Source organism: Sarcophilus harrisii, chromosome 3, assembly GCF_902635505.1.
Source record: "Sarcophilus harrisii chromosome 3, mSarHar1.11, whole genome shotgun sequence".
NCBI lineage: Eukaryota > Metazoa > Chordata > Mammalia > Dasyuromorphia > Dasyuridae > Sarcophilus > Sarcophilus harrisii.
The window spans coordinates 112,760,641-112,776,348 of NC_045428.1; the positions used below are offsets into that span (position 1 = coordinate 112,760,641).

The 15,708-nt window shown below is 31.3% G+C and overlaps 1 protein-coding gene across 3 annotated transcripts in view; it reads right to left on the reverse strand.

The window, feature by feature from the left end:
* Positions 1-15,708, reverse strand: part of DACH1 (dachshund family transcription factor 1) — a 475,837-nt gene that overhangs the window by 214,607 nt on the left and 245,522 nt on the right. For all 3 annotated transcript variants that reach the window (XM_031958462.1, XM_031958461.1, XM_031958463.1), the window contains exon 3: positions 9,110-9,271. In XM_031958462.1, the coding sequence (XP_031814322.1) occupies positions 9,110-9,271 (162 nt within the window). The remainder of the gene's footprint in view (positions 1-9,109; positions 9,272-15,708) is intronic.

Consider the following 15,708-nt stretch of genomic DNA (forward strand, 5'->3'; position numbering starts at 1 on the left):
TGTAGCTATATTAACTAACAGATCTGCCCTTTGTGAAAGAAACCGTATCCGTTTCATTAGTGCAGACTCTAATTCAAAACTGTTGAAAATGAACTGCACATACTGTTTTAATAACAACATTCCTAATCATTATCAAACTAGTAATTCTCTCAGCAATGACTATAAGAGGCTGTGTTTCCATTATGACCTGCTGGCAAGAGGGGGAAAAACATATTTCAATCTTTACTATTCTTTTTTCTATCTGTCAAATGTCTCCATTCCTAATTTTTTCCTGTCAAAAATATGGTCAGACAGTATACAGCCACATTATTTCACATTGAATGGATCAAAAACTTTTTTTGGCATTAAGATCAATTGTTATATTATTTAGTATCCTCATTCAGCAGAAGGCTTCGCTCAGATTGAGACACTGTGGCTCCCCAAAAATATTGCATGTAATTTGGTAGGGATAGAATTAATACAGAGGATTCACATTCAGTGAAATGATTACTTATTGCAAAACAACAGGTCTAATTATGGGTGCTAAAAATTTATTTTCAGAAAAGTTTAATTTAATAAATTGAATAAAATTTATAGCCATTTGTTCTCATGCATATCCAATTAAAACTCTGAAACACCCCGAAAAACAAACTTTTCTGTCTCTCAATTTCTTCACTACTGATTTGAAAAACTTCAGGTATTATTAATATGTGTATCATTATATGCATCAAATACTATAGAACACCAAAAATATTTATTTTATAACTATACCTTAATGAATCAAATGTATAATTCAAAATGGAGAACACAGTATAACAACTGATGAAAATTTAAGAAATGGATCAAAACAAAACTCAGTTTTTCAAGTATTTTGAATACTACACCCTGAGGACACTTTTATTCCCATCAATAACTAATTTCATGTTTTTCCACTCTATCTCCATTTTAAACTTTACATACTTATAGTCTATACTGGTACATAATGTCATTGTTGTATATGTTGATATGGTAATTTCCAGGTCTACCCTTGACAGAAAATTGAATTTTCAAGTGTCCCATAAATGTGTGCAATTAGCTTAAATATTGCTATGGAAAATGCCACATAGCAACTTATTTTAGATACATATATTATATTGGTTTTGTTGTGCATGATTACAAGAGCTATAATGGGATTTAGAGAGTAATAAAATTATTTAACTTATATTTCTTAATATGATATGCTTGAAGTATCATGTTTACTTCATTATCCAGTCATTAGTTGTAATAAATAATATTGAAGCACAAACAGGTAGGTGGTTTAACATTCTCTAATTATGTTTTCCAACTTCCCTTATAAACAAGGAAATGATGACAGAGATGGTTGTAACAATGGGCTATGTATATTGAAAACATTCAAAATGAAAATTAACTGTGCATTCCATTTACTTATTTGGTGGAAGTCTTTCATGATGATTCAAACAGGAAAGCAATATAAATGAGAGTCAGATGGCATTCCAACAATTTAAAAACCTATTCTTTTTTTCTTTCAGGAAAGAAAGAGAAGTACTTAGGGATATTTATATTCATTTAAAATTAATACATTTGACTACTCTTTGAAGGAAAACTTTGTTTCCTCACAGTTACTTACTTGATCCCTAGCCAAGTACAACTTCTATCCAATTACATAATTAGAAAAAGAACTTTTTAAATTAGAATACACAATGAAAAAATACTACATGGGAAAAATTAAAATTTGTAATAAATTTATGATTAACCTATAACTTTAGTTAAAAGAGAAGTTATTGATTGGCTGTTTTGTCCATTGAAAAGTATTAATTACTGAAATATAAAATTCAGTTTTGGGAAATCTTAAGCAAGAGATTCATAAAACTATTGATTACTAGGTGTAGAAATATAGATTCTCTGATTATCTTTCCAAAAATGACTAATTAATTTTCATATCAAATAATATTTTTGCTTTGAAACTTTAATAGTAGAAAAGCATAACAAAACTGATCTTACAAACTCTCAAGTTTTAGCTATTAGGAAGAATTTTTAATGATATAAAAGCAGACAACTATAAACTTTTAAATTAGGTATAAACAATACTGCGTGATATGTCAAGATATAGAGATCACTTTTAGCAAAAGGAAATGATGTTTAACACATGGCCTCCTTACACTCAATTGAACCACAAACAATGGGAGCTTCTACATTAGCAGAAGATGTGTATGTGGCATTCCATTAATGTTCTACCAATGTGACATTTGTGATAAGACCTATATTTAGATGTGCCTTTCCTGAAGGTTTATGTAACAAGAGTCTAAAGAATTAACAAATTATGATTATATCTTAAAATAACTCATAATTTCTGAAATTTTTTTTCATTAAAACTGTTGAATGATATTTGGACAAACTTGGTGGCCTTTCTGCATTTTTATATTAATAATTTCTGTTATTAAAGACAGGATTTAATCATAGGGTAAGAAAAGAAACAGTAAAAATCAATTTTAGGCGCTCTAAAAATATGTACAAAGTTCTTTTTAAAAAAACTTTTCTGTGTGTAATCTGTTAAACAATAGCAAATTTCTTATGAATCAGTGATACTGTAATTGAACTGGAGACATTTTTAGAGCAAGCTTGCTCTGGCTTTTTCACCCTACGATTTGGAATCTGCTCACAGTACTGCCAGCTTAACCAAAAAGGATTAACTCTCATATCCAACTGAGAACACAGATAATTCTCAGTAATTGGTAAAAAATGAAGATGAATGGGGCTGAGAGATAAGGAGCAATTAGCTCATCAGCAGTTACAGCTGTGCACTCAATCCGGATCCATCTCTTGAGTCTCGGCCCCTTTTAAAGAACCTAAGCAGAATAAGCATAGGACACCCCTCCCCAAAAAATTGCTATACCTGCCCATCATTTCTCTCTTCTTCCATTTTATTTCCTTACTACACAAAGACACCTGTCATAGCATGCTATGTAAATTACTACCTCTCCCAGGACCTGTGTCTAAAGCCAATCTTCTTTTTAAACTTTTTTTTTTTTTTAACAGAAACCAAATGACTACTGTAGACACTCTTAAATTCCCTGTCAATCGTTTCATTATAGCAGCATCATCTGTTTGAAAATATAAGCAATTCCCTCATCTAATTATAGGGAGGATTTGAGGTTCATTAACATTGCCAAGGCAGAGGATCCGATGTGCAAATGCAGAGCTGAGCTCAGTGGCCTGCATTCTTAGCTTCCTTTTATTTGCTTTCTCAAGGTCTCCAAGACTTTTTCCTCAAACCATAAAAGTAATTCTTTCCTTCCAAAGAGACACATGTGTTTCTAGAAAGGAAATGACTTTAGTTTGTAACATTCTATTATAGCAGAAATAGGTGAAGAGAGGTAGGGAGGTCAGTTGAGGAAGACAATTTTACCTTCCAACTATTTAACTTGGAAGGTCTGGGGATGAGTGGGAGAGGGGAAAATTGGACCAAGGGGAGTAATATTAAGCAGAACAATTGTTAACTAATTATAGATTTTTTTTTTTTTTTTTTTTTTTTAGTACTGGAATTCAGGTGTCAATTAAACTGTTGCTGGGTTTTTGTACATGCCAAGGAATCATTAGACAATTTCAGTTCCTGAACTTTCAACTAAGTCTATATTTGTTCATAGAACTCTGTGTATCTGAAGTATTCAGAAAGAGAAAACACCAGTTTTTAAGATTGTTTTACTTCCTTGAAGAAATAACAGCAGTTTGGAGGTTATGGCTATAGTTTAAACAATGAGATTTTCTTGGGACATCTGTTTTGAGATCACATTTTGAATAGATATGAACTCATTTCCTACAAAGCAAGCAATTTACTATTGTTGATAGCTGTTTACCAGTTCTATGAGTCAGATTTTAGCTGGTGGCAAAGGTCCTCTTGAATCCTTAGAGTATTCTTTAAACTGTGTACATAGTGTTTTTCATTATATAAAATGTTAAGGGAAGTAAAAATGTGGTCTTTTCCTGCTTCTTTGGTAAATTATAGCCCACAAAACATTGTACTTGGAGGAACTTGTATTTTTCACATATTTACCTTTTGGGATCTTTTTCCTTGGGTGTCATTGGTTATTGGAATGAGATATTAGATTCAACAAATATTTAAACAATGATGCAACTATTTAAGAGATGTTCACTATATCAATAAATTGATATATTTGAAATTAGAAGTAAAATTTAATTTTCTTCTATTTATATTAAATAATTATAAATCAGTGTCATTATTACATGCATAACTCCTAAATGTATATAAATGTTACATGCAGAAACATACACTTACAAAATAGTTATAAGCTGTCTTGAGCAACATCAAATTTGATCCAAAGGTACATTTTTTTTTTGTCTTGCTTTTTGAAGTCCAAAGATTGAGGAGCAGAACAATTTCAAAACTTGACTAATGCAGATTAGTTTTTAAAACAACAAAAAAAGTAATTTGTCTAGCCATATGTTATGGGTAGTGTTGCCACTAAAAAGAATCCAGGACATTTTTCCTTCTTATCTGCAATGTAGCTCATATCAGCCAACCTGTCACAAGACAGTACTTGATATAAACAAGAGATTGCAAAGACATCTCAGTAATCAATATTAGGATGGCTACAGTATGGAAGCCCCAAACAGTGCATATCATTTGTCTCAGCATCTATTTCTATGACCAAATGAAGCATTAATTCAAATCATAAATCTATGGTGATTTAAATCTGGGAATGAGCACCTGCCTGCTTTAATGATTTATTTTGTACATTTCAGTAAGCAGGAGATTTGTCCATATGAACTGACAGGTCACCTTCAGATGCCAGTAGCAGACTGTTTATCACCATGCAGACTAGCATCTCATCTTAGCAAGTAAATATTAAACTAAAAGAATCCAATTGATTGTGTATGGGGGAGAAAAGCTTCATGGCCATATATTTTATTCAGTGTGCTAATGCCTCACTTTGATCCAACCAGGAGTCCTTTCTTTTTTGTAAAATGTTCATTCCATTGTGAAGATGTAAGCTCAAGGTTATCTTTTAAAATTAGGGATATAAAATAATTACCCATAAGGGTCAGGTTTCCTTCAACTATTTTACCTGTCTAATCTTTAAGCATCAGGTTTCAAACAATTTCAGTTTATCTATAATGAAAAGTTATTAAAATAAATAAGATCTACTTCTTATGAAACTTAATCTCTAAAGCAAATACAAAGACCCCAAATGAGGAGTGTAATGTGTGCCACATATCTTCCCCTACCTCCTAAATATCCTGTCTTTCAAAACTACCTTATAGTTACTCTGATATGAATTCTGTATATTCATATTAATGTATATATTGCATGTCCCAATATAATACAAGCTACTTGAGGGTAGAGAATGTTTCATTTTTATGTTTATACTCTAGCACCTGGTATAATTTATGACTGGGATATAACATGATAAATACTTATTTATCTATTTATAATAACCCACTAGAAGGAATGAGCTTTTGGCAGATTTTAGAAATCTTTGGAGGGAGATAATAAACCCTCAGAGATGGGTCACTTGAATGAGGACAATAGGGAAGATGTTCATGTTCAAAAGCACTATAGAATTTACTATAAAAGATTATAAAATCATAACATTTTAAAACTCGATGGGATTTAAAAAAAATCATCACTACTACTAAAGATTAATGTTTTGCCTTTCCTTGGAATAGTATGTAATATGCATACATAAACATATGCATGCTGGATACACACACACACACACACACACACACACTATTGAATGGAAAGGGCAGGGGTGGAGTAACTGTGTTGTGGTAGATGGAGACCTGATCTAAGATTCATGAAGATCTTAATTCAAGTTCTATCTTTGATATTTACTAGCTTTGTGACTCTGAGTCACTTCATCTCTCAGTATTCTAATCAACTTTCTAGAACTACAAAATGAAAAGAAAGTATTGACCTATAGCACTAGGGGGAATTTTCTTATTTAGGAATTCTCTAAACCAATGAAATCAAAACGTTCAGTCTCTATTTTGAAGAATACATATACACATATGCACATATGTATATATTTGTGCATGTTAGTGATTCATATGTAAACATTATATCTATAGGCATATGAATGATGTTAATATGAATCCTTAATTCTCTTGAGACCTTTCTCTTTTTGAATACCTGTAAAGTCCATCAGTATGCATTACTCTTTGGTATGGAATCTCTCTCTCAACTCATGAAGAATGCAACATTTCAGGGATTTTTTTTGTCTACAGAGTTGCCTGAGCCACTGAAATGTTATGTTGCCCATTGGTAGTAGATGTGCATTGTCCATAGATAGTAAGTTGGAATGGATCAGAGGTACAATTTGAACTTAAGCATTCCTGATTTCAAGAACAGCCATCTATCTACTACTCTATACTTTTACCAATTTAGAAACAAACTATTTAAAAAATGACTGATAAAGTAAAAAATAATGATCTAAAAAATCAAAATGCATAGTATTGCTGATAGAAAAGGAAATAATAGTCAAATAAGCATAAAGATTTTCTACTAAATGGCAGTCTTTGAATGATTTATCTAGAGAGCCTGCCTCCCCCCCACATATTTGGAATATCAAGTTTATGTGGTTACCTTGACAGCATAGCCTTCCATGGATTCTTCAGCCAACCACCAAGTTTTAGTTTTAGCAATCTTTTAGTTCATGAATTATAGACAGTTCAGGTTTAGACAAGTTTGGGAATTGTCCATAAATACTGGCCTTTAACACACCACATATATGAATCTTAAAATTTTTCTTACTAAGAAAAACTATTGAGTATTCATTATACCACAATTCATGACAATTAAAAAAAAAACTAAAGTAATTTACACTATTAAAAAAATTGCAAATCACTACTTTAAATTTTCAAAGATCAGGAAACCAAAAGGATTATACACTATAATCAAAGAAAATAATATTTGTATATTTGATTTCCTAAATTTCATGCTAATCTCAGTTCATTCCATAAATATTGATAATGATGATCATAATCATTGCCCCTATCTACCCAACACTTCCACAAATTAATATCTAAATTCATGTCTTCTATTAATATAGGTCATATATAATAGCCTAAGAAAAGTAGCTATGCTAAAAGTTTCTTAAGTTAGGCATTATTCAGCAACAATAGAATCGCTAACCATGTATTCAGCTGGTTGTGGTTCATACTGGTTTTGATTATTCCCAAAAAGAGAGAAGTTTCATATACTACCTCAACAAAATTTGGTCAACAAACCAAATTTATAGTGCTTTAATAGGGCCTCAAAATTTAAAATTAGTATTATTACAGTCAACTCCCTATTAGGAGTCATATCTACTGTGTCTTGTACAGAATCTGAATGTACAAAATCTGAATGTACATAAACTACAATTGCTCTGCTGCTTAGGCAAATTCCATTGAAGATTTAAGAGTTATGTTTAATGAAATTCTGTTTTTTAATTGTTAAAAGAATCTACATCCACCTCTCACTCTTTCCTCCAAGAGTGCTTATATATAACACTTTTATTGGTTCTTGTGTTTCTCTATATCTTTTAAATACTAGTCTTGGTTGCTTAGGAAAAAAAGAGTCTTTAGATTATGAATCATTAATTCAAAACAATTGCATACTTAATGACACAAATCTAAAAACTACATTTATATTTACTAGTTCTAAAAATGTAGAATTCTACTTCTAACATTTTTATTTATTTTTAAAATGTTTATAAAATATGAATTTGCATATGAAATTAATGGTTAGACAATCTCCTCTCCCTCTATCTTTCCACTAAGAATCTTATATGAAAATAAAAACTATTTTCCTTCAATTCTCAGGAACATCTCCAAGAATCTTTGCCTTTAAATTTTGTCCAAATAAAACTGATCACTTTCTGTGTCTATTTGTTTTGATTGAATCCAATGATGACATTATAGTTATTTTTTTTCCCTAATCACTTTGAAAGCTGGCTTTAACATTACTACAGCTGCTGGGTTTTCATTGTATATATGTTCATTAAAAATTATTTCCCACACTAGTGATAGTTTGGTATATGACAAATGTTTTAAGGGGAAAATTGCAAGAGTATTTATTTCTACAATGCACTGTATATATTCACAAGCTCAGAACTGTATTTTAAAGGACTGAAAGTAGGCAGCATCTGGTTATCTTTAAAAATAATCTATAAAAGGGTTATAGCATATGAAAAAGAGAATTTAATTGAACTGTCATGAGCTATTTCATTTCTATAAGCATATCAGTTGAATATAGTATTTGAGCCTATCTTTCAGTCTCTACATTTCTCTTGTTAAATTATTTTATTAGCACTGTTTCAACATGATAAAAGGAACTGGAAAGATACAATGACAGAAAAATAATATTCTACTCCACCAACACTGATTTCAAGATGTCATCAATAGAAAAGTTAGCCCAGCTTTGAAGTTCATTTTAACAAAGCAAAGTAGGGCCCCATCTAAAAAATAACCTCCCTTAAACCCTCTCAACCCTCCTCAAAAACAAAAGGTAAATAAATATTTCATGAACTGAAACAGTTACTGTTGCATACTTTTGACTTAATTAGTCTTCCATTCATTCTTTTTAGTCCCTCAACATCAACAACATAAAGGGAGCAGAAAGATGGTATAGAAAAGAGAAATCAGCACTGTTTATATAAGGCCAATAATTTGTCACAAGATGAGTTTTTGTTTATGGGGCACATACGAAAGAGTACAATGTTCTCTTAACTATCTGCACTGCAGTGAATTACCTAAAGTCAATATTCAGTACATTGAGAAACAAGGTTAAATTTTTCTTTGATATATTCATCTGTCACTCTATTTGTACTTTGAAAAATGAACTCTGAACAATCAAAATTCTTTCCTGAAAAAATATTAACGAGTGCCTAGCCCTGTAAACTGCAAAAGAAATCATATGATTAAAAACCATTATGCTTAGTATTCTCTTAAAATACTTGTTGCTACAGAAACATGTTACCTTTAAAACGTGCCAAGAATTTTTCAATCTAAAAGAATAAATGTTTTCCAGTGACTGACAGATATTTTGTTTCAGGATAAAAAATTAAATAAAGTAGTCATAACTAGAAACAAAGTATTTGACTCAAACCTATTTTTCCCTACCACTTACCAACACTTGAATTCAGATCCCCATTCTCTGAATCTGCTCCATGCTGGTTACTACTGGCATGATAGTTGGTCATGGCTTCTAATTTGATTTTTTTCACCTTCATTGCTTCTGCTATGGCAGCATTGGTAGCTGCAGCAGCCGCTGCTGCTGCTGCTGTCAGACCTAGTTAAAACAGAAGTGAAACATAATGTAAATTAATGTATCATTCCTCTTGTATGCGTTCAAATTTAAGGACTTTTTTATTGTGAATGTTAATTTTCATATTGGAAAAAAAACTAATCCTACCCTAATTCAACTCAGGGCATAGCAATCGTATGTTGCCTACAATTTCATAGGATGTTATGGCAAGTTAAGCAATTAGCAAACCTAGTCTTAGAGCATAGAATCCTTGAGGGCAGGAAGTTTTCATTTTGTCTTTTAATCTCCAGCAGCTAGAACAGTATATCACACACAGACACACACACACACACACACACACACACACATGTATATAACTGAAACTCATAATAAATATTTACTGCATAAATTGGATTATGCACTTTGGATAGGATATCAATCACTGGGTAAATCGTTTTTAAGAGTAGTTTTGACACTTCCTACTTTTATGACCCAGATTAAACCATGTGTTTTCTTTTGACGTACAGATTCTCTAGTAAAAATAAGGGGGTAAGAAAAATGAATTGTAAGATAAATTTCTCCTATGTAAGTCTATGACAGTATTAGAATTCAGGTTGTGTTCAGATTTTTGTCTATATCCTTGTTTTTAATTTGTTTGTTTTTGGATGTCCATTTCTCCTTTTTATATTCCTCTAGTATTTTCTCTTTCTGATAATTTTTATTCCCACTGGGTTCTTTTTTTTTATACTCCACCATAATTAGGACTAATCATACCTTTCAGATACTATCCAGCCAAATCAGTTTAATAACTTGGAATCAGAAAAAGAAATGTTTATTCGATTCTTAAAAACTTACAAAATGTTTTCCTTAAAATAATTATGGGTGAGTAGCACTATTTTTTTTTCATCTTACAGAGAGGAAACTGAAGCATACAAAAGTACAAATGACTTTCTGGGATCACATGGCAAGTATTGCTTGAGTCAGGACTCAAATTCAGATTTTACAAATTTAACTCCATTCCTTTTGACTAATCTTTCTTCCTTGCTCTATACTAGAATATTTCCTCTATTAACAACATTCACTTTAATAAAATTTATTTGGTAGAAAATAGTAATTGGTCTGAGCAAATCCAAATCTAATCTCATCATCTTCCCCTGTTAGCTTGCATCCTTTTCCAAATTATTTTATTTTTAATTGATGACCTCAGTTCTCCCAGACTCACAGTCTTGACATATTAAAACTATCATTTTTGCATAGTGAAGTAGAGTGTTGTATTAAAATTGGATAACATGGATTCAGAGCTTTCTTCTATGTCTTATATAAACCTTGGACAAATCATTTAATCTCTCTTTATCTCATTTCCCTCCTCTAAAATATGCGAACCGGACTAGATGATTCCTGGTGCCCCTTTTTTATGCTATACTTATGATCCTAGTCTTTTGCTCCTCAATACTCCTCATTCACTACCCCTAATTAATTATCAAATCATATTGAATTTGAATCTGAAGTAACTTTTGCACTTGCTTCTTCCTTTCCTACTCTTATTGCACTAACTGTAGTTAAAGCTATCATTGCTTCTGCTTTATTATAATCTCCTTTTGATTGATTCTTGTCTTTTCTTAGCTTTCTTTTTACTCTTTCCCAATAATGCCAGAGTAATGTTTTTAAAGAATTATTGTGATCACATAACATCATCTCCTTCTCCCCCATTCAAAAATATTTAGTGAATTTCCATTGTTTGCCTAATACAATAAAAATTCTTGAAGTAGGCTTTCAAGACACTTTAAAATCTTTCTCCATCATGGCTTTCTAACTTTATTTCTTATTCTGTGCACTAGTGAAACTAAGCTATTCACTTTTCTTTGACGCTATTCTGCCCTCATAACATTGTATATAGCCTTTGTTCCACATCTGTATTTAAAAATCTTCTTTAAAGGGTCAGAGCAGATGCTACCTTCTTTATGGTGCTTTTTTCTACTCCAAACAAGGTCTCCTCCCTTATCTCAAAACTCACCTGTTTGCCTGTTCCTGTGCACATAATAATAAACATATAATAATTATTGCAGTGTATATATATTTCTCCTACAATAGACTTTAATTTCCTTTAGAGACAATGCTTAAGTTCCCTTAATTTCTGTATTCCCCAAACTAAATCCATTACCTTGAACATAATCGACACTTAATAAATGCATGTTAAATTGGATTGAAGTGAATTGATCATTAGTATAACTATGTGAAAAGTAAATCAACTTAGTAAACATTAATCAAATACCTGTAGATGTATAAAGTATTGCATTGGAACAGAGATAAAAAGATTTTTAAATGGCACCATTTTTGCTTTCAAACTTAATAGTCTCAAGGAGATTATCACATGAACAAACAAAAGTATCATACAATGTGGAGGATATTCAGGCCAAAGGAGAAATCCAGACAAAACCTCAAAGAAAATTGGAAGGAGAAAATATTTTCAATTTGATAAATCAGCTTGAAAAGGTTGCATGTAAAAAGTGGAACCTGAATTGAGATTTGTAGAAAGACAAGGATATATAAATAGGAAGAAGTAAACACAATTAGTCTGGTTGAATTCATAAAGGTCACATAATATTGATGAATAAAAACAATATAGTATAGTGGACCGAGTACAGGACCTCACTTAAGGAAGTTTGCATTTAAAGCCAACTACCCCTAGTGATCTTCAAAGAGTCACTTAACTCTATTTCTAGAGTCTCAGTTTCCTCATCTTTAAAAATGAATTAATAAGTGTCCTATCTTGCTCACAGAGTTGATGCTTTAAAAAAATACCTTGCAAAATGTTCTATGAAAATATGAAATATAATTGTTATTGGCTGGAATGAAATAATGAAGAGCAAAATGAATTGTGCCAAGAGAATTTTATGTATAGTAATAGCAAAATTTTATAAAGAACTTTGAGTAAGTCACTCTATTATAAATACCTGAATTAACATATGAAGACATAAAAGAAGATGCTGTCTGCATCTAGAGAAAAATTGATATCAGAAGAATAATGATAGAATGATTTTACATACAGGATACAATAGATAGGCACATATTTATAATACATATTTATACAATAAATACAAGCATATATTTATTTCTAATGCTATCTCTAGAGAAGGCAGGAAGGGAGGAAAAAGAGAAAGGGGAAAAAATAAATTTACCTGATAACTTTATTGTAAATTTAAAAGAATAGCAAGTTGTACATACAAGGTTTGTCATTTCATGTGCAATTATCTTTTCATTATTATTACTATAATATTTTGTAATAGCAATGCTTGTTTTATTCCAAAATTAAAAGTAAAATAAATACATTTTTTAAAGTGGCTAAGAAGTTATGTGAAAGCTAGAATGTGGATGATCTGAAATACCAGATTAAGGAATTTTTATCTTAATTTCAGAAAAGAGGAAGAAATTAATGGTTCTGTGTAAGTGACTGATATATGGCTACCATTAAGAAAATTATTTAGCTAACTATGTGAAGGAAGAAATGGAGAGAGACATGTGTAAAGGTGAGTAAGTCAGAAATACTACTTTTAAACTAGTGCAGTGAGAATTGAAAGAGATCTGAATGAGGGTGGTATCTATGTGACTGGAAAAGTAATCAATTTGAAAAGCATTCAGATGTGAGATGATATATTGTATGACAAATTACTAGATAAATTCAGGAAGTAAATGGTGGCACTGCAATCTCAAGGGGAAAACAATAGCCTGAAAGTCATGAGAACCCAACTCTAACCAATTTTGTAATCAACGATGTATGTGGTTCATAACTGGGAAAGTTATGAAACTTCTCTGGAGTTAATTTCTTATTTAATTATTTATTTTTGCTGAGGCAATTGGGGATAAGTGACTTGCCCAGGGTCACACAGCTAGGAAGTGATAAGTGTCTGAGGACAGATTTAAACTCAAGTCCTCATGACTTCAGGGTTAGTGCTCTAGCCACTGTACAATCTAGCTGCCCTGTTTCTTAATTTTCAAAACAAGTACTTTGACATTTATTTCTTCTTGCAAAAAAAATGGAAACAAAAAAAAGCATTCAAGGCAGCTAAAGTCACAGTGGGTTTACTATGCATGAGACATGGTGCTAGATAGATAAATATGAAATAACACACAGATTCCCTCTCAAGGAGTATACAATTTGTTTCCATGGTTTAGCAATCTGTAGAATAGTAGCTAATTATGATGTTCACATTAAACTTCTGCATTTAAAGAAACTGGCATAAAACTCTTGAATGAATGCATGGTCCTTACTTAGCTAAAAGTGAGTTCATTTTCTTAAAGAACCTAATATTGTATCTTTCTCTGCGGAACCAAAAATAATCTTGATCTGAACTGTGGTAAATAACATAACTTAATCTCAGTAAAAGTAGCAGATACTAAATTCTTTAAGTGGTACAGCACAAACTTCAAAAGCCTGTTTCTAAAAACACATTTGCCATGATAAAACACTGGTTTATACAATATTTAATTTAACACAGAAATTCTGCAATGATATTTTTAGATCAGAGGAAGGATATAAAGTCATATATTACATATTTATAGAAGCTAAATTGGGTCATTGTAAAGGGACAGTGTACCTTTGAACTGAGATTAGCATCCTGTATTTATTATACAATGCAACCATCTATAGTTCCTGTCCTTAAAAAAAAAAAAACTGACTCTAAAAAACTATAGCTAATGCCTTTGAAAAGATTGAATAGATTTTTACAAGAAACATTCAAAGTTATGCTGCTTTCTGGATATAACCTGCCTTTGAATCAGACAAAAAATATTCAGATTCCATTTTAGATCTATGGAATAGGAAAGGCAATTTCTACAAAACTTAAAAGATATGCATATATACAAAGCTAACAGCTTCTGGCTTGATTTTAAATGTAAATTATAAAAATCCTCCTTTCATTTTACTCAATCCACCAAATTTTTCTTTTTAATTTTTATATACAATTTTTCTGTTTCATAAAATGTGAAACCTATCACAAATATGGTATTAGAAATCTCAGCTATTTCAGCTCTATAAAGAACTTCAAAGTATCATTACTACTGAGACTTTTAAGAATTATTGCATCCAGCTAACTACATGCTAAATTGTGCAGTGTGCTATAAAAGTGGCAGCACACAAAAAATGGACATAATTTCATTGTTCAGATCAGAAGTGCATGGTTCACCTGATAGGCACATTAGTATATTAGCAGCAACAACCTGACCAAACTCTCTAAATTTTCCCCTCCAAACAACTTTGAAATCATTTTTTGGAGTGACAGAGCCAACAAAAGATCAAACTGAGGCATTTTCCCAGCCTAAGATAACCCAGGAGATCTACAGGAGAGGTATGTGACACCTGGATAGGGCCCAGGTTAAAATAACCAACATCAACACCAAGGGTGGGCCTTGGAGGAGGCTGCAATGTACAAACTACAACTTCAAGAGCTCTCAGCCCAGCAAGTGTTAAGGGGGTCAGTAACCTGGTCAGAAAGAGATTGTAGGACACTCTTTGCTGGCACTAGGTACAGCTTGTGATGACTAATAAATGTTACCCCAAAGCATTTCTGGTTCACATGTTAATAAAGGAAGAATTAGTTAAGAAAAATAGAGGGGTGATGATAAGAGGGAAAATAGATTAAAGGAGGCAGTCAGAAGTAAAACAGACAAGGAAGGAAAATATGAAAAGAGAAAAAAATGGATAAATGAAGAAAATAAGATAGAAGAAAACAGTAATATAACTGTGAATGTGAATAGAACTCACCTATAAAACAGAAGCTAATAGCAAGATAGATGTTAAAATGATAATCTAACAATATGTTATTTATCAGAAACACATAAGATCCCTTTCAACTTCAATATTATACTTCTACTTTCTTTTGTATCATTATTACGAAGCTTAAATTTTGTTCCATGCAAAAACAAAATTCTGCAGATATACATTTAGAACTTGAAGTCTGATACAGATATTTATCTTTCAATGGATGAAATTCACTTTTATTGAAAAGATCTTATTAAGGGGCTCAACTCTAACCTGGGTCTATATCATCTCTTTTATACTACAGAAATATACTGCAAATTAGTTTGAAAGCCTCCAATCTTAGATAATGTAATTTTTCATGAAAATATCTAATTACTACCTTTTCCACATAGAACAAAAAATCTTTAGTTCTTTGTATTCTATTATTCTATAAATATGTTAGTTATCTTTAAACAACTGAAGAAAGAGTGCTTGAAGGACCAACATGCATAAATTTTGAGACAATCAGTGGTATCTTGTTTTTCAGAATTGACAGAAATACAAAACTATCTTGTTTTTCATTATGACTTACAAAGAGCAATAAAAATGGAGTAAAAATGGAAAAATCTATCCATTCATTCTCTATCTCTCTCTATTTGTCTATCTATCCATCTACTTGCCTATCTATCTATGATTATATTTATGTTATTTCTTTTTCCTACTAAAATTTATCATTCATATAGTT